The sequence below is a fragment of the Schistocerca serialis genome, chromosome 3 (genome assembly GCF_023864345.2).
Source record: "Schistocerca serialis cubense isolate TAMUIC-IGC-003099 chromosome 3, iqSchSeri2.2, whole genome shotgun sequence".
NCBI lineage: Eukaryota > Metazoa > Arthropoda > Insecta > Orthoptera > Acrididae > Schistocerca > Schistocerca serialis.
In genome coordinates this window covers 134,424,485-134,450,824 of record NC_064640.1, presented here as the reverse complement: position 1 = coordinate 134,450,824, position 26,340 = coordinate 134,424,485, and the positions used below count along the sequence as shown (strand labels likewise).

Below are 26,340 nucleotides of genomic sequence, written 5' to 3'. Positions count from 1 at the left end.
TGTGGGGGTCCGGATGGGGGTTTGTCAGGGACGGCCAGCTCGTCCCACGCATCCCCTGATCGGACTACGACTGTGGTTGCCCAGGATACTGCCCGCATTGAGGCTGATCCCTCACCTGTGGTAGAGTGGGAGGTCGTCTCAAGGTGTGGCAGGGGGCGAAAGACATTCCGGAGGGCTGAACGGAAAGCCTCTCCAGTTTGTCTGACGAACCGGTTTCAGGCTCTGTCTCAGGCTGATACTGATCTTCGGCCTGACATGGCTGCTTGTCCTGTTCCAGAGGTTGCCCCTCAGTCTGCAAGATCCGGGCAGTCGCAGAGGGTGGGCTTACTGGTAGTTGGGAGCTCCAACGTCAGGCGCGTAATGGGGCCCCTTAGGGAAATGGCAGCAAGAGAGGGGAAGAAAACCAATGTGCACTCTGTGTGCATACCGGGGGGAGTCATTCCAGATGTGGAAAGGGTCCTTCCGGATGCCATGAAGGGTACAGGGTGCACCCATCTGCAGGTGGTCGCTCATGTCGGCACCAATGATGTGTGTCGCTATGGATCGGAGGAAATCCTCTCTGGCTTCCGGCGGCTATCTGATTTGGTGAAGACTGCCAGTCTCGCTAGCGGGATGAAAGCAGAGCTCACCATCTGCAGCATCGTCGACAGGACTGACTGCGGACCTTTGGTACAGAGCCAAGTGGAGGGTCTGAATCAGAGGCTGAGACGGTTCTGCGACCGTGTGGGCTGCAGATTCCTCGACTTGCGCCATAGGGTGGTGGGGTTTCGGGTTCCGCTGGATAGGTCAGGAGTCCACTACACGCAACAAGCGGCTACACGGGTAGCAGGGGTTGTGTGGCGTGGGCTGGGCGGTTTTTTAGGTTAGATGGCCTTGGGCAAGTACAGAAAGGGCAACAGCCTCAACGGGTGCGGGGCAAAGTCAGGACATGCGGGGACCAAGCAGCAATAGGTATTGTAATTGTCAACTGTCGAAGCTGCGTTGGTAAAGTACCAGAACTTCAAGCGCTGATAGAAAGCACCGAAGCTGAAATCGTTATAGGTACAGAAAGCTGGCTTAAGCCAGAGATAAATTCTGCCGAAATTTTTACAAAGGTACAGACGGTGTTTAGAAAGGATAGATTGCATGCAACCGGTGGTGGAGTGTTCGTCGCTGTTAGTAGTAGTTTATCCTGTAGTGAAGTAGAAGTGGATAGTTCCTGTGAATTATTATGGGTGGAGGTTACACTCAACAACCGAACTAGGTTAATAATTGGCTCCTTTCACCGACCTCCCGACTCAGCAGCATAAGTGGCAGAACAACTGAGAGAAAATTTGGAATACATTTCACATAAATTTTCTCAGCATGTTATAGTCTTAGGTGGAGATTTCAATTTACCAGATATAGACTGGGACACTCAGTTGTTTAGGATGGGTGGTAGGGACAGAGCATCGAGTGACATTATACTGAGTGCACTATCCGAAAATTACCTCGAGCAATTAAACAGAGAACCGACTCGTGGAAATAACATCTTGGACCTACTGATAACAAACAGACCCGAACTTTTCGACTCTGTAAGCGCGGAACAGGGAATCAGTGATCATAAGGCCGTTGCAGCATCCCTGAATAGGGAAGTAAATAGGAATATAAAAAAAGGGAGGAAGGTTTATCTGTTTAGCAAGAGTAATAGAAGGCAGATTTCAGACTACCTAACAGATCAAAACGAAAATTTCTGTTCCGACACTGACAATGTTGAGTGTTTATGGAAAAAGTTCAAGGCAATCGTAAAATGCGTTTTAGACAGGTACGTGCCGAGTAAAACTGTGAGGGACGGGAAAAACCCACCGTGGTACAACAACAAAGTTAGGAAACTACTGCGAAAGCAAAGAGAGCTCCACTCCAAGTTTAAACGCAGCCAAAACCTCTCAGACAAACAGAAGCTAAACGATGTCAAAGTTAGCGTAAGGAGGGCTATGCGTGAAGCGTTCAGTGAATTCGAAAGTAAAATTCTATGTACCGACTTGACAGAAAATCCTAGGAAGTTCTGGTCTTACGTCAAATCAGTAAGTGGCTCGAAACAGCATATCCAGACACTACGGGATGATGATGGCATTGAAACAGAGGATGACACGCGTAAAGCTGAAATACTAAACACCTTTTTCCAAAGCTGTTTCACAGAGGAAGACCGCACTGCAGTTCCTTCTCTAAATCCTCGCACAAACGAAAAAATGGCTGACATCGAAATAAGTGTCCAAGGAATAGAAAAGCAACTGGAATCACTCAATAGAGGAAAGTCCACTGGACCTGACGGGATACCAATTCGATTCTACACAGAGCACGCGAAAGAACTTGCCCCCCCTCTAACAACCGTGTACCGCAAGTCTCTAGAGGAACGGAGGGTTCCAAATGATTGGAAAAGAGCACAGATAGTCCCAGTCTTCAAGAAGGGTCGTCGAGCAGATGCGCAAAACTATAGACCTATATCTCTGACGTCGATCTGTTGTAGAATTTTAGAACATGTTTTTTGCTCGAGTATCATGTCGTTTTTGGAAACCCAGAATCTACTATGTAGGAATCAACATGGATTCCGGAAACAGCGATCGTGTGAGACCCAACTCGCTTTATTTGTTCATGAGACCCAGAAAATATTAGATACAGGCTCCCAGGTAGATGCTATTTTTCTTGACTTCCGGAAGGCGTTCGATACAGTTCCGCACTGTCGCCTGATAAACAAAGTAAGAGCCTACGGAATATCAAACCAGCTGTGTGGCTGGATTGAAGAGTTTTTAGCAAACAGAACACAGCATGTTGTTATCAATGGAGAGACGTCTACAGACGTTAAAGTAACCTCTGGCGTGCCACAGGGGAGTGTTATGGGACCATTGCTTTTCACAATATATATAAATGACCTAGTAGATAGTGTCGGAAGTTCCATGCGGCTTTTCGCGGATGATGCTGTAGTATACAGAGAAGTTGCAGCATTAGAAAATTGTAGCGAAATGCAGGAAGATCTGCAGCGGATAGGCACTTGGTGCGGGGAGTGGCAACTGACCCTTAACATAGACAAATGTAATGCATTGCGAATACATAGAAAGAAGGATCCTTTATTGTATGATTATATGATAGCGGAACAAACACTGGTAGCAGTTACTTCTGTAAAATATCTGGGAGTATGCGTGCGGAACGATTTGAAGTGGAATGATCATATAAAATTAATTGTTGGTAAGGCGGGTACCAGGTTGAGATTCATTGGGAGAGTGCTTAGAAAATGTAGTCCATCAACAAAGGAGGTGGCTTACAAAACACTCGTTCGACCTATACTTGAGTATTGCTCATCAGTGTGGGATCCGTACCAGATCGGGTTGACGGAGGAGATAGAGAAGATCCAAAGAAGAGCGGCGCGTTTCGTCACAGGATTATTTGGTAACCGTGATAGCGTTACGGAGATGTTTAATAAACTCAAGTGGCAGACTCTGCAAGAGAGGCGCTCTGCATCGCGGTGTAGCTTGCTCGCCAGGTTTCGAGAGGGTGCGTTTCTGGATGAGGTATCGAATATATTACTTCCCCCTACTTATACCTCCCGAGGAGATCACGAATGTAAAATTAGAGAGATTAGAGCGCGCACGGAGGCTTTCAGACAGTCGTTCTTCCCGCGAACAATACGCGACTGGAACAGGAAAGGGAGGTAATGACAGTGGCACGTAAAGTGCCCTCCGCCACACACCGTTGGGTGGCTTGCGGAGTATAAATGTAGATGTAGATGAATACTTAATATATGAAGTGTATTATTTGTAATTTTTAATAAGTATCCGTAAAAATCACTGTCACCTGCAAACTTATAAATCCACTTGTCCAAGCTGCTCTTGTCAACAACAGGATCAATGCAATGCAATACAATGACTTTAGTTCCAGTTAGCATGTACACTTGTTAGTGCTTACGTATTGTCTACAAAATCACTTTAATAAGCAGAAAAGAATAGGTCCAAACGAGGAATGAGATTTATTTCATAAATGAATTTAAAACCTCCACAATAGTTTCTTGTCCTTATAAATAACCACAGTCCAGAAACTAGAGAGATACTACATATTCCATGGTCAGCAGATTTTTCAAAACTGGCACATTTAGCTTAAACAACTGTCTTCCCATACAGATCACAAGCCACAATCTGTATTAGGGACAGGAAAAAGTTGTTTTATGTTACGGACAATTTCAATGTTATTTTTTGCCTGTTTTGCTATTCATTTCTGATGGCTTATTTTTCACGTAGTGTATGTTCTTATTTTTCTCTTATTTCATTGTTTTTCAGTGTTATGTTAAGAATGAAAATATACCTATAAGTTTAATTTACTGACATCACAAAGCACATTTATGTACGTTATTAAAAAAGAAATTATTTTTATTGATTCGATTAACTCTATTTAATTAAAGTAAAAATACTTTCCGCCTATACATTGTTCAAAGTTTTTCAAAAGAAAGCATTGTCATAACTTCAAAGTTCTCTTCAGAAACTTTATACCACCAATCCTTCAGTACTTTGCTATGCTGAGAAAGGAGGCACTTGGAGCCGAAATTTGAATACGGAAGACAAACTGCTTTCAGCACACCACCAGACATTTCACCATGTTCACATATTCTGCTGGCATGGAAGCTGTTTTCCACTAAATTATGAAGGGGTCTGTATCCCTTCATAATATCTTACACAGTTGAAACTTGCCATTCTAGGCACACAACAGACTTTTTACCATGTCAGCATTAATAAGAGATCATCGTCATCCCAGTTGAAACAAGAGCTGTTAACACTGACATAATTCATGGAGCTATGGAGTTGCTAGCCTAATTTGAAGGTGCAACACAGTGCATTTCCGTGTTTCCTTCACTAGTGCCTGAAGTATTAGACCCTTCATATTTCTACTAAGTTTAGTGGTTCATTCACAAAAAAATCATTTTCCCACAGTACTGAAGCAATCTTCACTTTTAACTTGGAATACCGGTAATGTTTTATCTGGCGATGTCAGATTTCCCAATGTTTTTGCCCAAGAAATCATATCAAAAATGGCTCACTTTAAAGAGATGTTTAATATGGTGCACAAATGAAACTGCAAAGTTTCTAGTACAAAAGTATAAACACAAAAATCAGCAAATACAGCACTTTAGCTTCACAAATCAACATCGAACCAATCTGTGTTTCTTCCATCAGCCATTCACAGGACACTCAATGTTCTGCACATGTGTTTCTTCCAATAAAACAAAACAGTGTGAAGATTTAGATCAATATCATTTTTACTATTTTGTGAATGAAGTTTGTGATGAGATAGTGATTTATTCATAGGCCACAGCTAATGTTATGTTAAAAGATGTCGGATGCTGTGCTAATACGAAAAACTGTGCAAAACTGAGGTGCTGTATTCGATGTTCTTTGTATTTATACTTGCGTATTATGAAAATATCTAGTTTAACCAATGCACTGCATTAAAGATATCACAAGAATGCATCATTTTTTGTACGACTAGTTGTGCAAAAGTGTCGGGAAAGTCATGTCAGTGGCTAAAACTGTTACTGGAATGTAGTTCATTTGATGTCACATCTAAAGCCACAATTCTTAACACAGGACATCAAGTGTTACTTCGAAATTATATACAATTCTCATAGTTGAGAAAAAAGTTAAAATCAAATTTCAATATTCAATAATTATTAGTTATCAGTGTTAATAAACTGCTGCCTTCAGATTCATAACATTTTTACACAGGAATAGGAGAAGTGCTAAATTTTGTGGAATTCTGCAAAAACCAGCAATTTCACATTACATCATCACAAATAATCAAAGATTTCATGTTAGCTTTTGCTTGATCATTTACGCAAAATTTTCCTGGCCCCTATCTGTAATGAACATGCACAGTTTGAAATGATCTACAAGAATTACAGGAAGCCGTGACATGAAGCAAGAGCAGAAGTTACGGACGGCTATGTTAGACTAATCTAAAATATAAAATAGCAGACTAATAGTGAACTGTGTGCTAAAAAATATTATTACCTCAGTTTCTGTGATCTTCGCACGAACTACTGTTTCAGCCAATATTCGAGTAACAGGATCTACAGATTGGCTTTCTGCAGAAACAGCATACAGGATAAAGTCCCTAAAAACACATAAAATGATTACAGAGTATTTCAATTCTTCAGTTGCGCTGTAGTAGTACTGTGCTCCTTGCTAATTTAGCCTGTTCCTCTTTGCTTTTTAGTTTTTATCAGTTCTAGACCATCCTACTTCAGACTGATTCTAGGCTTTAGCAAAACTTTATACTCGGAACATCAATGAAGGGAAAGAAACTATCCACAATTTTAAATAACATTCATTCCAAAATTCGTAAGTAGTTTTAAGAACTGATCGACTGCTGTTAACGGACTTTCTGTAGTTCAGGAAATGTGACACACACACACACACACACACACACACACACACACACACACAATGTGCAGCTACACTGTGCCAGCTGGACAGAAAATGCCAGAATTTCAGTTTGGCAGGTTGACTGGGGTGAGGGGTTGTGGTGGGGGGTTGGGGTGGGGGGGAAGGGGGGGGGGGGAGGAGCACAGGAGAAAGAGGCAGGAAATGGTGGAGGGGTTGGGGAGACATATCTGGCAGTTCAGAGCGAGACAGCACACGTGCAGGATAGGAATGTGAGAGGGAGAGGCAGATGGTGCTCAGCTGAAGAATGTAACAAATGAGCAACAGAGCGGTGATTTGGGTGGTGCTCGATGATGATGATGATGATGATGGGTGGATTAGGAGGTGTTGACAGACAGAGGAAGGGGATACTGTTGGCTAGAGGGAGTGCGTGCAGTGGTCTAACTCAGCTGGAGAGTACAGCTAATAAGATCATAGTACAAATAATTTTTTTTCACTTCACACAGAATTGCTTAGCCACCTGCCATTTTTTGGGAAGTCCCTCCTGTCAACAAAGTGGTAGAGATGAGACAAACAGTCACACCACTTCCAACATAGAGAGATATTGTATTGCATGAAGTGCATTGCAATTTTGCTAACACAGAATATAGCAAAGAATGACATGGGCAACAGTTTGATTTTGATGCCTCAAATTGTGATGGGATATGGAACTTCTGGAAAAGCATCCCCTCCAATTATGAAAAAATGGAAATCATTTCTATATGTGGCAATCAAAAAGTTTCTGCCGGAGGGCGTCCCTGCAGCATATATGCAATGTACCATGGCTACAATTCATTTATATAGACACTGACATGCAGGCAACGGAATAGTGTGGCATTCGTGTCTTTCTGACGTATGTGCAGTATATGTGAGAACATGTACTATGGCAAAGTTATTACCAAATGCAGCCAAACAGGACCAACATGCTGTTATTCTTTTCTTGGCTCCCAAAGGACAAACACCAGTAGACATCTGTCAGAGAATAGAGAATGTGCATGGGGCATCACATCTGTAGAAAACCACCATTGTGGAATGTGCACCAGCCAAGTCCTGTGCCGACCACGATTCGACACATGCAGGTCCCCGTATCATAAATGCCGTAATGCAGAAGTTATGCCAATGCAAGTGGGAGACACTGGAGCACTCGCCCTATAGTCCTGATCTCCCCACCTCCAAGCCATTATCATGCCTTTGGTCACTTAAAAAAGGCCTTGAAGGGTCGACGATTCCTGTCAGATGAGGACGTGCAGCAGACAGTTATGGATTTCTAAACACAGCAGGACACTGTGTTTTACCAAATGGGTATTTCCAATCTGGTGTTTAAGTGGGATGATTGCCTTAATGCTCATGGTGATTTTGCCTGATTGGCATACCAATTCTGAACAGCACAGCCTTCAAACAGAAACTTTCTGATTGCTCCTTATATTTACACTGCCTGACAAAAGATGTGAAGCGCCTAGGAGGTGAGGAGAAAACAAAATGAAACTTAATGGGTTGCGAGGGTATGTGACATTATTTTAGTGATTACAAAATCAAGTGAAGTTTACAAATAACTTGGCAGTATGAGCCATCTTACAAGTGACATTGTACCACCACTCCCCTGGCCTCAAAGCTTAGGCTAATTCAGTTGCAAACAGCATCTTATAGCCATTGTGTCCTCTCCTAAGCCAAGCTGGCCCACAAATGTTATAACTGGTCCTTGATACCCAGGACACTGGTACTAGGAGGGAGTTGATGTCCAAGCTGGTCCCACACGTTCTATTACGGACAGATCTGGGGATCTTGCTGGCCATGGGAGTACCTCAACATCATGCAGACAGTGCACATACACACATGCTATGTCTGAGTGTGCACTGACCTGTTGAAAAATAACATCATACTGCTGTTGCATCAGAGGTAACACACGAAGATGCACGATGATTATGACATACTGTTGTGCTGTCAAGAGTTTCCCCAACCACTACCAGCCATGATCTCAAATTATACACAATGGCTCACCACACCCTGACAGCAGAAGTAACAATGTTGTTCCTTTCCAAAACATTAGAAGAATGGGACCTTTCCAAAGTTCACCACCGTACTCACCGAAGGTGGTCATCCAGGTAGAGCACAACTGTGATTTATCACTGAACTCAATGCAACACCATTCAATAGCTGTCCATTTTTCCTGGTCACGGCACCACTCCAATCACAGTCATTTGCATTGTGGTGTTAATGGCAGCCTATGAATGGGATAGTAATTCCCTAACGAAGAATGTGCAAGGGGCATCATATCTGTCAAAAACCACCATTGTGGAATGGAGCACCAAATTCTGTGTTGGTCGCAATTCAATACACGCATATCCCCATATCACAAATGTTGTACACAGATGATGATGATGTTTGGTTTGTGGGGCACTCAACTGCATGGTCATTAGTGCCCATACAAAGTCCCAATTTTTTCACAATCCACTTTCACAAATGATGATGATGATGACGATGAAAGCACCCAGTCCCTGGGCAGAGAATATCCCCAACCTGGCCGCGAAACAAACCCAGGATCCCGTGGTCCAGAGGCGGCAATGCTAGCCACTAAACCACAAGTTGCGGACTTGTAACACAGAAGTAGCCAACTCAAGAGGGAGATATTCAAGCAGCCAGCCACAAGCATGGGATGACACAAATAATTGCATAAAAAGTCAATTATTTGTTCTCAGATGGCAGGTGCAGATGTAAAGGTTTTATGAAGTGCTTGGTGCACAACATAGCGATCCTCCCGTTATGTGGTCAGATGTGGTCGAGCAGAACCTGGACAATGATAGTATGCCTTCCCTCAAGTTCCTGGGCAGTCCAACATTGGGCCACTATCACATCAAAATGACCCACAAATCCGGATATTACATGATTTCCAAAAGCCATTCAAATGGAGACTCACAATGAGGACACTTTAAAACTGTCAGGTGCTGATAACACTGTCTCACACAAGTACACAACACCCCCATGTCTTTCACAGTGATCACTCAACATCTGATGATGTTCAAACTCCTTATCTACAATACCAGGCCTGGTAATAACACTAAACATGGACAACACTACTGCACTCTGGTGGCCAAGGTACCTGTTACCAAAAATTTCAACTCTATAATCATTTACATATCTACCTTTGTTGTGTACGAAATTGCACTGACATCCACTTCTGAGTGATTCACTTTTTTGTCAGACAGATTATTTTGAAAGGACTGAACAAGAAAAATGAAAATTTTAGAGTTTAAGATTGTCACAAGTGCTGAATCACTACCCCTTAGTGACTTATGGACATTGTCTACAGTACCTGAAAGGGACTGGATGCTCTGCAACTACTCTTAATCTAAAGATGTTTTGAAACTGAATAAAACCAAAGACCACTGTGAAAACTGGTGACAGTAAACTGTAAATAGAGACATTATAATGATCCAGGTGCACACGAATGCATAGTCTCATGGCAATATGTACTAATAAAATCGTCTCGAGATTTTTTCAGCCGAGTACTCCTCAGCCAACAGCACATGGATTTTAAATCATTTGATGCACCTGGAAGCTGGATAGAATTTTATCAGTTGTTACAGGTTTTCTCCACTTGATAGTATATCAAGTTTTCATATTTGTCTTATTTGAGATTTGACAACAAAGAAACTTGTCAAGCTACAAGAGAAAATGATTATTTCGCACCAATACACAAAACTTGGGAACAGTTGATTCATAACTGCAGAACCAGGCTCATTTGTTATCATAGATATGCAACTGCTGGGTATTTGTGGACAATGTCCTTTCCGCATGCGTATCCCAAATAACCCAAATAAACATGGGATCAAAATAGTAATGGCCATCACACAAAAACAAAGTAGACGTGTCTCTTTAGGAAAATGCACAGAGCCAAATGGGATGACTCTTTGTAAATTTTATGTAAAGGAAATGACAAAGTCTCTCTTAGGCTTAAATACAAACATCATAGTAGACAACTGTTTTACCTCATTGAAACTGGCAGATGATCTTTTGAAGTATAAACTTACACTGGCTGGCACCACTCATGCCAACAAATCTGAAATACTCCCTGAGCTACTGTTCACAAAAAACAGAAGCGTAAGTATGTGTATGTTTTGCTTTGATAAAGAAAAAAAAACAGTTTCACATACAGCAAAATCAAATACAATAGTTGTCCTGCTGCAAACTGTTCATTATCAGTTCACTATCTGTGGTATTAGTAAGAAACTACACATAACAGAGGATTAAAATTCCACCAAATTTGGAGTAGACATGCTGGAACAAATGTGCAGCACCTATTCATGTAGTCAGAAGATCAGAAGACGGCCACTATGTGTGTTTTATGGCTTGATAAATACTTGGTGTGTGAATGCTTTGGTTATCCAAACCCACAATAATCAGCAGCAGAGAGCCAACATATTGCCAAGAAAAGACTTTCTTACATGCCTGGGTGAAGAACTTGCTAAATCCTGGATGACAAAGAGGCTAGAAACTACCAGTCTACAAACACACCTTTGAGTAGCCACACAAGGTGTCCCTAACTAAAAAGTCACCATTGCAAGGAAAAGAACTACCTGCCACTGGCAACAAAACTCTTGTCATATCTGCCCTTAGGCTTTGAGATCTAGGATTAAATTAGTAAGGGCATCAGTCATTTCATCTTATGATAGTGTTTATGTAACTTGCACAATAAAACAGGTTTTTAATTCAATTGCAAAATTAAATACCTAAAAAAGTTACAGTTTTGTAATATTTGCTTTCTTTGTTTCTTCTAATTCCCCTATAATATGATTAATGATATATTTCTAGCTTGAATTATTTTCACTCCATGATGGCTTTTCACTGCTATGCCACATTGGAATAGAGCAGAGTTGATATGTTTCAAATTTTTACAATGAAATCATGGCCTATTTCACTTCATGACAAAATCATTAATTCAAAATAAATTCATAATAGTGCTCCCAAAATCAACTGTTTTTGTATTATGAACATTACACATATACACATATCAATACAGGGAAACAAAAAGAGAGTCACGTGAAATCTACTGTAAGAGCAAGTTACAGACATATTACATGAGATGGCCATGAAAAGTCTTGAACATTGAATGATGTAAAACTTCGTGGAATACTCCCATTACAAAAAACAGAAGATTCCTGGGACGTATACTGCAATATCAAGGAAGCTGAATAAAAGTAACTGGAGTGGACAACAAACACGATAGGAACTCTGCATTAACATGAAGAGTAGCAGGTGGAAAAGCCGTATTAATGTCAAGAGCTGGTGAAAGTACAATCAAACATTAAGAAATATTTCTTGGATCATAAACATTTTGACAGATTGCCTCAACAATGCTGAGCATCTTAAAGGCCAAACAATTTATTATTCAGCTACACAATAGTAGTGCTATTTTTTCTACACACTAATCACAGGGTACTGTATAGTATTGTGGTGTGAGGCACCACATGGAAAAAATCACACCCCATTCTCTATGTGCATGTTTGGTCCTGTCCATTCATAGTCAACTACAGGTCAAGCTTCTTATGATTTTCCATAGCTCTTGGCCAGTTATCTGCAAGGGATACTGGTATGGAACTAAGAAGTTTTGTGAACAGTTTTGCTATACAATTTTTCCCAAGGACTGACAGTGGATCAGGGCTTTGGATGAATGTCTTTAAAGCTCATAAAAAAATGCCTGCATCAGCCAATCATATTTGGTGAGTTCAATGAGCTTAACAGGTACTCAGAATAACCTAGTTCACAAGCCATTAAAGACTTGGGTGGCACACCACTGAAAATAGGAATCTTTGGACCTGTCAGTCCTCACAGTCCACATCATTCTGCAACACAACATTAAAGGCAAAAGCTTTTTTCTAGGTGGGTATCATTTTGGTTTCTTATCATCAATGTCACAATCATTCACAAAACAAATGATGTCTGATGATCAAAGTGCACTCATATAGCCAAAAATTAAATAAAAATCTTGGTCTATCAAAAAATGGGTTGTGGCATTCGTTTTCTTCTCCAGAAGCCAAGGGCTCAAGATTGTGATGGCCAACTGAAAAGCCATGGGGAGAGAGGTCTGAAAGGGGGGGGGGGGAGAGGGGGGGGGGGAGACTAGGACACAAAACAAATTCTGTCTCAAGTCTTAGAGGTGCTTGAAATCATCTGGGATCACATTAGTTAGTTCTTTCATCACCACAGCACTCCAGCCAATTAGCCAAAAACTTCAAATTACTTGAATGCCTTCCTTATATGCCAATCTTCTTTTCACAAATGAAAACTTTGTTGAATCAAAAATGGTCTGATGGCCTTAGAGAACGAAAAGATGGCGCTGATTGTAACAGAAATTCTTTTTAAAAGGTAAATCAAACAATTCTATGCTGAAAAGATTTTGTACTATCCTTTGCATACTGTCAGAAGAACAGAAGGAAGATTATGATTTAACATTGCGTTAGCAATATGGTTGCTGGAAACAAAGCACAAGCTCAAATAGATACAGAGCACATTTTAGGATACAACAGGGTGTAGGGAAAATCAGCTTTGTCTTTTTAAAGAGAATCAGCCTGGTATTCACCTGCTCAGGTTAGGAAAACCGAAGTAGAGAAGGTCAGACAGATATTTGAACTCCACTCTTCCTGAATTTGCAAGTGAAATTCCTGAACTTAGTTGTACACTATCAGGCAACTGCAATAGATGAACCTACACAGATGTGTGTAGATCCTCCAATTGACTGGAAGATAGTAATAGCTTCTCATGTCAAGGATTCACAGGAAGCAGCAGGGAGCCATGATGATCCACGACCACTTTATGGTCAGTCACGGCTGGTGTACACCGCTCTGAAAAGGTTGCAAATTACCCATATCTCTCAGCAGGATCCCAAATGGATTCAATCAAAGAGAGAGTAGGGTGATGTAAAGGAAAAGATAATTACTTCTGTGAGATGGTGGCTTCTGATGGTCCTGTGCGAGTGCTTACCTGTTGTCCAGCAATGAACTGGTGAGTGATGATCTATGCTAGCTCTTAGTAACAATCATAACTGTGTAACATCAAGAATTTCTTTGCATTTGAATCTGCAGGGCAAGTAATCTTAGTGTTTCACACAAAAAGGTGGGTTTCCAAAATGTTCAGTGTATTATAAGACACCAGATAGTTTCAGGAAGTTAAATTTACAGAGGCACTACATGTCTTACCACACCAGAGAATACGGAAACGAAAAATATGAATGATGTGAAAGTGTACAAGAGGTTTTAAAACTTAAAAAAGGAAGCTCTCAGAAGTGGAGGAAGAAAAGTGAGGAAAATCAAGTGAGTGCTGTTTGGATGAGCTACAAAATTGCACTATTTTTAGTGAAGTCTTTGCATCCTTTCACAGATAGTGATTTAATAATAGAATACTTGGTAGTTGCAGTTGAACATTTATGTACACTTCATGTAGAATTTTCACTATGCGCCCTTATCAAATGTGACAATCATGTGTTCCACACAGGTTACAATAGATGCCTTCCAGAGCCACCTTGCAAACTCTCTGTGAAGGTTTCATTGCACATTCATTAGGGCTCTACGAATGTGTAGATATCACAACCACAAAGCTGGATGTGATATTCTTACCAGCATTAAAGAAAGTGTAGAAAATGTACATTTGTCAAGGAATTTATTAGTTTATGTGCCTACAGGTGGAGCACCGGTCATGTTGGGGAAACAAACCAAGAACTGGAGATTAGTGTTTAACATCCTGTCAACAAAGAGGTCATCAGAGACGGAGCACTAGCTCAGATCAGGGAAGGAAAGTGGCCATGCTTTTTTGCAAGAACCATCCCTGCATTTGCATTAAGCAATTTAGGGAAATCATGGAAAACCTGAATCAGGATGTTTGGACACAGGTTTCAACCGTCATCTTCCTGAATGTGAGTCCAGTGTGCTAACCACTGTGCTACCCCGCTTGGTGAAACAAATCAGGACACAATCAGGATTCGTAGCGCAACTGACTGGGAAAACAAAAAATCTCCGAGTACCAATTTGCACTGATATGCAGCTTGAAGTATCTGCAAAGTGACAGACAACATAAAGCCATTCTAGGTTTCTTCAGGCATTTGCCTCAGGATCAATTTTCTTATTTACACAAGTCTCCAACCTATTCCCTGTGATGATGGAGGGGTACAGTGCTTGCTGCTTGCAGTCTTTCACTCCCTGTCTGCTTACCGAGCACATCTGCTGTGAAGCTCTTTTCTACATTATACCCCATTTAACTGTTATTGAATTCCATGCTATCCACTGGCAGTCATTGTACCCATAACATACTGATCCTGACCACAATACTCTAGCAAAGTAATCTAAGGACATGATGGCACATGGAAAGCCAAATGAGTAAACAGTTTTGAACATGGAATTGCCCCTGTATCTGTCCTTGACAATGTCTACAATTGACTGTACTAAAACATTGTGCCTTAATTGCCCTTTGTACAACTACCACTCAGACAACTAGTGCAAAATCTGATGACAACATAGTCATATGCAAGGCAAAATAACTGCTTCCACCAAGCTAATAAGACTTCCTCTCTCAAAAATGGGAACTATTTCCACATCAGTTGCTAATTAATGTATGAACCACTGTAATGTTATTTCTAACAAAAACTAACCTGTCAGCCTGACAGTCACATATTCCTCCGTACCTCTCCAAGTCCAATAAAATACTGTCTTTACTGTCATAAGCAAGTGTCCTCTGGAACGGAAAGAAAAACAAAGTTATATATGAGACTACACAAATTACAAAAAGTAAAACATCACTATTTGGGGGAGGGCTGGAAATCCAGTGTTAAGAGAGAGTGTGTGTGTGTGTGTGTGTGTGTGTGTGTGTGTGTGTGTGTGTGTCTTTGCACACTTATCATGTAAGGTTGGGCTAATTTCACACAAGACAAAAGTAAACATATTTATATACTGCATTATCTGTTTCAAGACATTTCAGCCACAATACAAGTCTCAATACTAGTGACACAATATCTTTAAAGTGTTGCAACTGCTTTGTTCTGTTGGAATCTTCAGCTAACACAACTTCATACACAGATTTTTTTTTTACACACACACACACACACACACACACACATCGGAGAGGGGGGAAGAGACATCCAGATGCAAAAGTTTACTTGGGAGAAACAGGCAATAGATTTTTAGATCATATGCTTTTAACATTCTAGATAAGATTTGTTTCAATGGTAAATGCACTTTCCAATTGGAAATTAAATGGGGCAGCTGCTGAACTTCAGCATTGGTAATACAATGAACTTAGGACAAACTGCCTTGGCACTTGAGGCACATTCTTACTTTCATGTCTCTGATACAGATGCCAAATTAGCTTTTCATATGAACCTTTAAACAATTAAAAGAAAACCAACATTTCCTAGATACCTGTCAGTTTTACAGCTAAGTACAGTGACTCTGTAATTCTGGTAGCAATACAGCGTGATGAGCATAGTTAAAACCAACAGTCATATTTCTCAGTCAGAGCTTTATGAGTGTTCTCCACACACTTCTTCACCCTTCTAACCATAATATGTAGCTAACAAGTTGCACTGTGCAGACCGGAAACACAGTAGGGTTCCTCACAGTGGCTGTTACATCAATCACAGTTACAGCAGAAAACAATCCCATTTAAAATAAAACCATTTGAGAAATAATTCAGTACCATATTCATTCGTGTGTGGCTGGTTGAAGGTCAAAGTTTATATCAGAAGTGTTAGTTCAAAAACATCTTGCAGACTGTACACACTGCTGCCACTTGAAACTAACAGATACTAACAGACACTGGGCAAATAATTTGTCACCCCACAAGACATCATGCTAATGCCATACAAAACCACCTCCAGCCTTGAGACTTGCCTCAATTTGCCAAGGACAAGAGTATTCATGTTTCGTCAACATGCCATATGCAGCTGAAGCCACTCATTGATGATATCTCATAGCTACCAAATTGCAAGGATGCTGAGTGTTTGATTTCACTCACTGTGCCAAATCCTCCCAGACATTTTCCATGTATCTAGGTGCATACTGTGATTCATACACTCAAATGCCTTAGATAGGTCACAGAAAATAATATCCAGCACTATTTTAATATTCAATGCATGTAAAATTTTGTGAGTGAACATGCAAATGGCATTCTCAGAAGACAACTCTTCTGAAACACAAACTGTGACTTGCTGAGGATATTATTGTTGCTCAGATGACATACTATTCTAGAATACACAATCTTCTCAAAAATTTTGGAAAATTGTGTCAGCAATGAAATATGACAGTAGATATTGACAATCATCCTATCACATTTCTTAAAGAGGGTTTTGACAATGGCATATTTGAGTCTCTCTAGAAAAATTGCTTTGAGTTAGTGTTGCATTACATATTGCAGTTAAGACAGGGCTTATTATACAGGAATAAATCTTTAGAAATCTATTGGAAACTCCATCAAAATCAAAAGAGTTTTCATTTTTGAGACAAATATATAATTTTTCTTAATTTCAAAATGAGAAGTTGATGGTACACTCACACGATTGAATTTTATGCGAGCTGCTTTTTTAACATAGTGCTGTGATTTTTCTATTTAACTGGTTGTCTCTATACTTTCTACTATATTTAATAAATGATTATTAAACACAAGTATATTTGCTACCTTCCATTCAGTCCAACAGTGACACTATCCTGTTCTATGACTGGTTGTTGATTTCTGACATTATGTGCACGTTCCTTGATTTTTTAATAACTTTTCTTAATAATTTTGGGTAGTTTGCAACTACTGCAGAATCACAACTTGTTCTTGCCATCAGATCCATTTCCCTTGTCCTTTCACAAGGCACTAATCCCTCTAGTCATCCATGGTTTTTTACGTGGCTGTTTAACCCTCAAGTGGGCACAACTGTGTATAAAGATTTCCTACCACAAAAAACAGTCTTGTACTGTTCCACTGTTGTTTTAAAACTGTGAGAGCCTGTACCTATTCCTTCATTACTGCTTTAGCTAACACAATGCTAAATTGAGCTGTCACCTGTCCAAGTGAGCATCAATAATATAAAGTAAACAGCAAGCTCAATGAGAAGTAATTGCGAATCCATGCAAGAAAATGACTCAGATTATGATCTTGTGGCACAATCCCACAATGGGATAGCACTTCGAATGGGTCCTTACTGTGGGGTAAGATTGTGCACGACAACAGAGTGATACAATGAAAGTTTATTTTATCATCGGTTAATTAAACTAACATAAAACGGTGATTTTGCTCCTATTTGTTTATCTTGGTAACATGAAGGCAGCATTCTTTACATTTTGTACAAAGTACGGCGCGTGCCCGCTCATGCTGCAAAAAAACAGCGAACCGCTTCAGGGTTAGTGTCCTATCTGAATTGCTTATGTGAAAAGCTATTTTCAAATAATGGTATTTATTTCTCATGGAATAGATTACATTTTGTGTTAGCATTTGTTTCATTATAAATTTGATCCCAGGTAATTTCTTGCAAACTATTCTTAAAAATATTTGTCCTGGAGTCATTAATTATTCTAACTGAAATCCACTGAGGAGTATCCACACTGTGAGGCACTAACCATGCACCATGATCAGAGAGAGCATTTGCTTCTGGTTAAACAGTCTGGCTGAACCATTATTTTCTTGCTTCGAACTTCACAAACGAAAAAATTATCACTTAGGCACCTACTGTCTTTAGCCATCCATGCTAGAATGTTGGCGAGTTAATTTTTGAGATCAAATTGTTGGATCCAAATAAGGTTTCCATATCATTTTTCCTATCAGGATCCTTTAGAAAATCTATCCTGAAGTCACCACAGACTATTAATTGCTTGCTGCTGTTCGATAGATAGCATAGTAAGGAATCTAGATTCCTCATAAACAGTTGAAAATTTCCCATTGTGAATCTATATACAGTTACAATTAAAAGTGAGCTATTTTTCAGTATAGTTCACATGCACACACTTCTATATGCTGATCACTCCAAAATCTACTTGTCTCAATACTTTTGAACTTGTGTTTTATGTTAATATATGCAACAACTTCTCCTTTTCCTATATTAGTTCTGCATGAGTACACTGCTTGAGTGTAATTGTCTATACATAACTTCTCTAAACATGTGGTTATGTGGTGCTCAGATAGGTTCAGGGTATCATCTTTTCAGTGCTCTATAAACTTCCCAGGCAAGCCCTTTTAGTTTTTTACTCAATCCTCTAATATTTTGAGGAAACAAGTGAACCTGCTTACACTGCATTCTTAAGCATTTTAAGGGGCTCATCTGTTAATTTGACTTCTTCCAAAACAGGGTGCCTGAATTCTGATTCTAACCGAAAAAAGGTACCTGTCTGACACCAATAATTACATGGATCTTGCTTTGTGTGATGGTGCCCTCCTCTGTCACCCTGTACATTTTCTGCAAGAAGTTTAACCAACGCAGTGTTAACCCAGGACTGGTCATGTTGCTGTAGGGCCTCCACATAAAACTCATATGTGTGTGTGTGTGTGTGTGTGTGTGTGTGTGTGTGTGTGTGTGTGTGTGAGAGAGAGAGAGAGAGAGAGAGAGAGAGAGAGAGAGAGAGAGAGAATCCATGTCACCTCTACTGCTGTAATTACTGTCCTTAGCCAGGATGTTCCCTGCTCCCCTATTACAATAACTTGCTCTTCTTTGGCAAAATATTTGCAGAAATTCCCTATGTCCTCTGTCACATGCTTAAGGCTAATTCTTGACTTCACAATATTTGTCACTTGGTACCCTGGTCCTGATTTGTCACCTACCATCTGACCTCCACCTCTCCCATGGTTACTACCAAGCAGCAAGACTCTTTGTTTCCTACTCTCTTTTGGTGTCAACCTACACTTACGTTTCTTTGCTACAAATCTGCTGCACTCTACTGGGACCTACAGCTGAATGAGGTGCTTCACGCCCTACTTGAGGTAACAAGTCAAATTTATTCGATACTGTAAGCTCAAATGTAGATGAGTTTCTCTTTCACCAACTGCTTTTTACCTTTAGCCAGTTCCCACAATCTTCTTCCCCCTTCAACATATCTACTTCAAACTGCGTGTTCTAATTCGTCCTGAAGGTCACAAACTTTGCCTCCCAGTTAGTGATTCTCTCGTCTTTTTTGCAGAGCCTATAGTTCATTGGGAGAGCCTCATTGAGATCCCCATACAGTTCTCCAGTAGTCACCCATGTGAAATTCTGACCCACAGTCTACACATACCATTCCCTACTTGACTATCTTACGACAACATCCACACTTATCACACATTGCAACACAGATCACACACTTAAAAATTGAATTAAACCACTTAACACACTTTACACAATTTTTATTATTTATGAGCCACAAAAATTATACCTACAGGCTAGCACTTCAGGTGTTTGATATAATGTACAAAGTTAATTATTCCTGCTTACAACAAGAACTCAGCACTCACTTAAGTGCAGTTTCAGTTGATTAACTTAAGCACAATAGAGTGTAACTTTTAATGTAACTTTAATTTCTGCAAATTGTATGTAAAGAAATTGCTAGTGCGAAAGTATCTAAATCCAACAACTTCAGATTCATGCTAATTTCTGGAAATATCAACTTAATAACATATGCACACACTCCATTTAAATTGCCAGAAAGAAAAATAGAACAATTAAACAGGGTTCTCCAAGTTAACTGCATCAAAACGTAAACAAAAATGTGACTACAACTCGACCTTACTATCTCTTTGTGCTTTCTGGAACAATTCAATACAGAAAAGTGATACCTTTAATAGTAAGTTTAGAAAGCACACTAACACATTATTTGATGAGTAATTTGTACTAAACTAACTGTTATTACAATCTGAATAACTTATCTTTACAAGAGCACAAAAACTCGTACGTCTCGTCTGATGCAGGGATGCCAACCTCATATCAGGAATGTACGCACGCAGCCCAGTGAACACTGCAAAATACTCATCATGAAGATGTAGAAGAAAGGGCAACACTTAGTCACCAAGAATACTGCAATACACAAACCAATTCAGTTTTATAGTAAGCTGGACCCAATTAATGGTACAAAAAGCACCCCCAAAATATCACATAACTTCCTCTGGCCTGAACCACATATTCCACCCACTACGGGTTAAACTGTCCATTGGCAAAGTCAGTGCATTTGAAATGTTGTATCATTTGGAAAGATGCAAAATCATAACTTGTTGATTTATACCTCCAGTCCACTACTGCACAATTTCTGTATTGTTAGTCCTACAACAGCTTTTTGCAAGATACCTGACTCCAAATGTCAACTGCATACAGTTTGCTTTCCAATGTTTGCTCGGAAACTGATCAAGCTGAACCTGCTTTCACTGACAGCAGCAATCCCTGTCAGGTTTGAAACAAGTTGTGACTGACCAGGAGTTATAGTCATCTACGGTACCTGTCAGTTTGGCTCTTTTCACAACTACCCTCATACAGTGTTACATGGCTGTGAGTGGTACAGCATTCCTTGGAGACATGTTGGATAGTCCAGATTGATACACAAACAATTTTGGCAGCTTCATTCACTGGTTGGCCATGCGCACATCCAGACACAATAACTTCTTCCCACATTGACCATGTGCTGGTTCCATAACACTGTCTGTCATACACACACCACTTCGCTGGCATGACTTACGTCAGTACTGGTAGGACACTTGACCGCCTAGAACCAGATCTATACCTTGTACAACACTCCAAAGCAACCAGTGCATTTTTTTAAGAAGGTAACTAATGTTTTGTCCAGTGAGCTTATAATTGGATCTTCTATACATATAATATTTTATTCTATTTACACACTAAAGTACAAGTGTAACCTGGTCATAGTAAAGCAATGACACATGAAACCACTTTCCACATCCACAGTTGCCAGATGCATTTTAGCACTGTCACACAACCTCGTGGACCCATGAGCTGACAATTACTACACCTGACTGAGGCTTCACAATACCAATTACTCCCCCTTCCCCCCCTCCCCCCCCCCCCCAGCCACTCCTCCCCCAATAAAAGAATCAGGTAGAATTGTCTCTGACCCACTGCCCAGTTGCCATAATCACCCCACACTGCCACACAACACTGCCACTCCTGAGGACGTAAGGATGTGGACTCCCACTGCTGGAACAGAGGCTGCTGCTGTAATCCTGCAGTCACATTTTGTAAAACCATTTATATAGAGAAAGGGAGAATCTAGACAGTTACATGCGGCCAATGTTTTTGAAGCAGTCTGAAAAGACCACGTACAAAAGAGTGGTAATACATCTCAGTAAATTTCATTTATCATAAAAGCAGTTTGGCTTAAAGAAAAAAGGTTAACAGAAAATTAAATTAATTGTTTTCTGTGTGAGGAACTTTCAGAGCTCAATGGTAAAGTTTTCATACTTGATTTATGCATGATTAGGCCCCCAGTAAATTTTCACAGTTGGCTTAACAATTTCTAGTTAAATCTTTGGCTCAGAAGTGGTTTGGATGTAAAGGACACATTGTAGTGGTCTCAGTGACAGTCTCACAGAAAACTGACGTTTACAGAAATGGAACATTTTAGTTATCTGCTGCAGGAGAACAAAATTTCTTGCAGAACAGAATTAATTTTAAAAGCACCTTACAGTTTCTCCTCCTTAATAAGTCTTTCTGTCTAATACATGAGTTGTGGGCTAGAAGGAAGTAATCAGTTCTAAATCTGTAAATGGAAAGAGTCTGGAATATGAAAAGTGTACTTATATGTATGTTACTGATGTCAAAAACTACACATTCCATATTGTAGCGGATAATGTGAAACCCTTATGCTTGGGCATCAAAGAACACTGTCTTAGACTACAGTCACTGTTGTGAAGCTAAGCAGCTCGAAGTCATGTGTCTCACTTCCCTCCACCACAGCCCTCTACACCCTGCAATGTTGCCACACCTGGGAATGGCTGGTCAGTTGACACAATTCGATACTTGTGTGTGGTTGAATTTCCGCAAGTCGTCAGTATGTTATTGATGTGTTTACTTTCATGACGGGTATTACAGTAATAAATATTAGGGCTAAGCTCATCAAAACCTACTACTTACATTGAATGCTAGTTTTTCAAGCATGTGGGTAATTCCTCCAACGTAGTTACCAGCATGTTTTGCTCCAGCATCAATGATAACTGTAAGAAAACAAAGAAATGTCATTTAAAGAAAATTTTAATATTTGTACATGGTAGTGTACAGAAAAGACTGTAAATTATAAATTTTGTACTAAAAATAAATGCAAATATGAGTTCATTAATCATGAAATGTTTGCTTTCTTGAGAGAACTGAGTCTAGTTGCAGGGAAGGATTATGATACTCGGAGAGATGCATGAGGGATTATCTCCCTAAAGTAATGATAAATAGTATTTTTCACATCTATTCCTCAAAATTCAGTAACAGTTCTCTCCTAATTTTCAACTTTACAGAGGAAGGCATTGAGTGATACAGTCACTCTATTGCAGATGGTTTACATTCGTCTCAATATCCACTGCCAATAATGAAATGCACACACTAGACTGCTATATACATATATTCTCCACTATTCAGCTTGCAAGTTATCAGATTTTCTGTAATGGAATTTCTTTATTATTCAACATTTTAATTAAAATCATTTCAGCACTTTAGACAAAAGATAAATAAACTGCATCCCCCGTTACTGTGAGGAACAAGCAATCAACAACACATTACCTGCTGTTTACATAGCATCAAAAATTCAACTATGAAAATTAAAATTCAAAACAAAAAATAATTAAGATATATTAAAAAGAATTACTCTACTTCCCTGATGTTCACAGAACTCCTGTAGTTGTGATTTGCTCTATTGTGGAAACACAACCTATAGCTGTTACGTGCAATTATTACTTTGTACTTAATGAGGAACAGGGGTGGCTCATGGGACTTTGCAGTTGAGCCCGACATACGGGGCGCCCTCTGTCCAGTGACTCATCTCTCTGTCCCGTCGCTTCCCCAGCAAACCAAGCTGATTACTTATCTGCCCACACCAATTGCTCTTTAAAGCCATGTATTTATTCTCCTCTACTATCTATGGACAGGTTGTCATTGGATTCAGTGACTGTTCAAGCTTGTATGTTTTATTATAGCACCAGTTTATCATTTTTATCTCTAATCAGTTACAGAATCCACATGGGTATTTTTTACATTTAGAAGAGTGCATGTGACAGCAATAACAATTATAAAATATCTTCACCTGAGACAGATTCTTCTAATGGACACTTCTTAATTTCCAAGTAACGCAAATCAAGCATACACTGACAGAATTGCATTTTTGTATGTCGGTTTTGTTGGTAATCACAATGTAAGAATCCATTGATAAATAGTAGGAATCACTTTGTCAAGGCTCGTATTTTCTCCCCATAAGTATCTGGTCATTGAAAGCAGAACCAATGTGCACTGTAGAAAAGGCAATGTGCTGCAGTGGCGAATGCTGTGAGCAGAGTGCACCGTGCAGTGGGCTGGTGAGCCGATGCCCTAACAAGCTGGCCTGCTGCCTGTGTCGCAGCTGGCTGCACTCACAAGAGGATAGCACCACCTCATCATCACCGATCTCGTCCAAATTTATGGTACATTCAGGACTTGGCCAGAAGTGAAAGTGACAGAAGTGGCAGCTCCAGATGGGCAAACATTTATAAGTAATAGCATTAATTATGCAAGGCAGGCAAGACACGAACCGCTTATGTTAGCGTATGTGGGAGGCAGCAGCCGGTGCAGCGGAAAGAGCACAAAATGGTAATTTGAGGGTTGTTGGGTAAAGGCCCTAGTCAGAAAGTTTTCTTTTATTTCCAGTTTTTATATTACTTACACTGCAAACAAACAGAAATAATGCTCAGTATACCGCATTTATTAATATTTTCATAAAAGGCAAGAAAAGGAAAGATAAAGGAAAATTTGGGATGGCAAATAAATTTCCGAGAAAGGATTGTACTACAGCATCCACAGTGACTCAAGGGACTGTAACTAATGCATACAGGACTTCGTATTCTGTTAGTTTCATTCTGACCTTCGAGCAGCTTTTGCCAGCTGCATGCGAACAATAGGTATTAAGTACAGGTCAAATCCGCCCATTAAGAGATGGAAAACAAATCACAGTCAGAGAAGACTGTATCAAAATACACTCCATTGTATATCACCAACTACCCTCGCCAATACTCGGTGAAATTATGTGTACAGGTGGTTTGCTGCCAAACTGTGCGATGAGACAGAACTTTTTATGAACGTAAACGAAGTTTGTTTATCTGTAGAAATTTCAAAACAATCACTTAATTGTAAAAATGCCACATTTATAATGTGTGCAAGATGCTTCCTCTGTTTCTATGATGACTACCGGCTCAGCATGTGTAAATCATTAACTGTAAAAACAATAAAAGTACTTCCTGGAAATGTGTTTGCAATGCCAAATTTTCCTTTGCCTGTCCTTTTCATATCTTTGATGAAAATATTAATAAGGACAATGTACTGAATATTATTTTGGTTTACTTGAAGTAAAAAAAAAAAAAAAAAAAAAAAAAAAAAAAAAAAAAAAAAAATGGAGAAAAGAGGTTTCTGCATATGTACTCAAACCCACGACCCTCGTATTACCGTCCTGTACTCTTAATCATTGTGCCATGCCATCCACTGCCTGTAACTACACTAACAGAAATGGCTTATGCTTTGCCTGACCAGTGCCTAAAACTACATTTTTGCCTAAACCCTCATCCATCTGGAGCTCGCACTTCTGTCACTTTCATTATGCCCAAGACCTGCACACACCATAAATTTGAATTAAATTAATGATGACAAGCAGACACAGTCCCCTTGCCATCTCACAAGCCTGGCGAGCCAGCCAGCCTAGCCCATGGATTGTATAGCACAACGAGCGAGACACATGCTGGATGGGTTGAAACCACCATACGGTGCGTGGCGGAGGTTACCTCGTACCACAACTAGCATCTTCTCTCCCTGCTCCACTCCCAAACAGAACGAGGGAAAAATGACTGCCTATATGCCTCTGTACGAGCCCTAATCTCTCTTATCTTATCTTTGCGGTCTTTCCGCAAAATGTAAGTTGGCGGCAGTAAAATTGTACTGCAGTCAGCCTCAAATGCTGGTTCTCTAAATTTCCTCAGTAGCGATTAACAAAAAGAACGCCTCCTTTCCTCTAGAGACTCCCACCCGAATTCTTGAAGTATTTCCGTAACACTCGTGTGATGATCAAACCTACCAGTAACAAATCTAGCAGCCCACCTCTAAATTGCTTCTATGTCCTCCCCCAATCCGACGTGATAGGGATCCCAAACGCTCGAGTAGTACTCAAGAATGGGTCGTATTAGTGTTTTATAAGCGGCCTCCTTTACAGATGAACCACATCTTCCCAAAATTCTACCAACGAACTGAAGACGACTATCCGCCTTCCCCACAACTGCCATTACATGCTTGTCCCACTTCATATCACTCTGCAATGTTACGCCCAAATATTTAATCGACGTGACTGTGTCAAGCGCTACACTACTAATGGAGTATTCAAACATTACAGGATTCTTTTTCCTATTCATCTGCATTAATTTACATTTATCTATATTTAGAGGTAGGTGCCATTCTTTACACCAATCACAAATCCTGTCCAAGTCATCTTGTATCCTCCTACAGTCACTCAATGACGACACCTTCCCGTACACCACAGCATCATCAGCAAACAGCCGCACATTGCTATCCACCCTATCCAAAAGATCATTTATAGAGATAGAAAACAACAGCGGACCTACCACACTTCCCTGGGGCACTCCAGACGATACCCTCACCTCCGATGAACACTCATCATCGAGGACAACGTACTGGGTTATATTACTTAAGAAGTCTTCGAGCCACTCACATACTTGGGAACCAATCCCATATGCTCGTACCTTAGTT

At 40.1% G+C, this 26,340-nt stretch overlaps 1 protein-coding gene across 1 annotated transcript in view; it reads right to left on the bottom strand.

Moving 5' to 3' along the window:
- The window catches only part of LOC126469835 (mitochondrial-processing peptidase subunit alpha), a 117,290-nt gene that overhangs the window by 64,988 nt on the left and 25,962 nt on the right, over window positions 1-26,340 (bottom strand). Inside the window, exons 3-5 of the mRNA XM_050097130.1 lie at window positions 22,492-22,571; window positions 15,061-15,143; window positions 6,012-6,114 (exon numbers count right to left, since the gene is read on the bottom strand). Of these exons, the coding sequence (XP_049953087.1) occupies window positions 6,012-6,114; window positions 15,061-15,143; window positions 22,492-22,571 (266 nt within the window). The remainder of the gene's footprint in view (window positions 1-6,011; window positions 6,115-15,060; window positions 15,144-22,491; window positions 22,572-26,340) is intronic.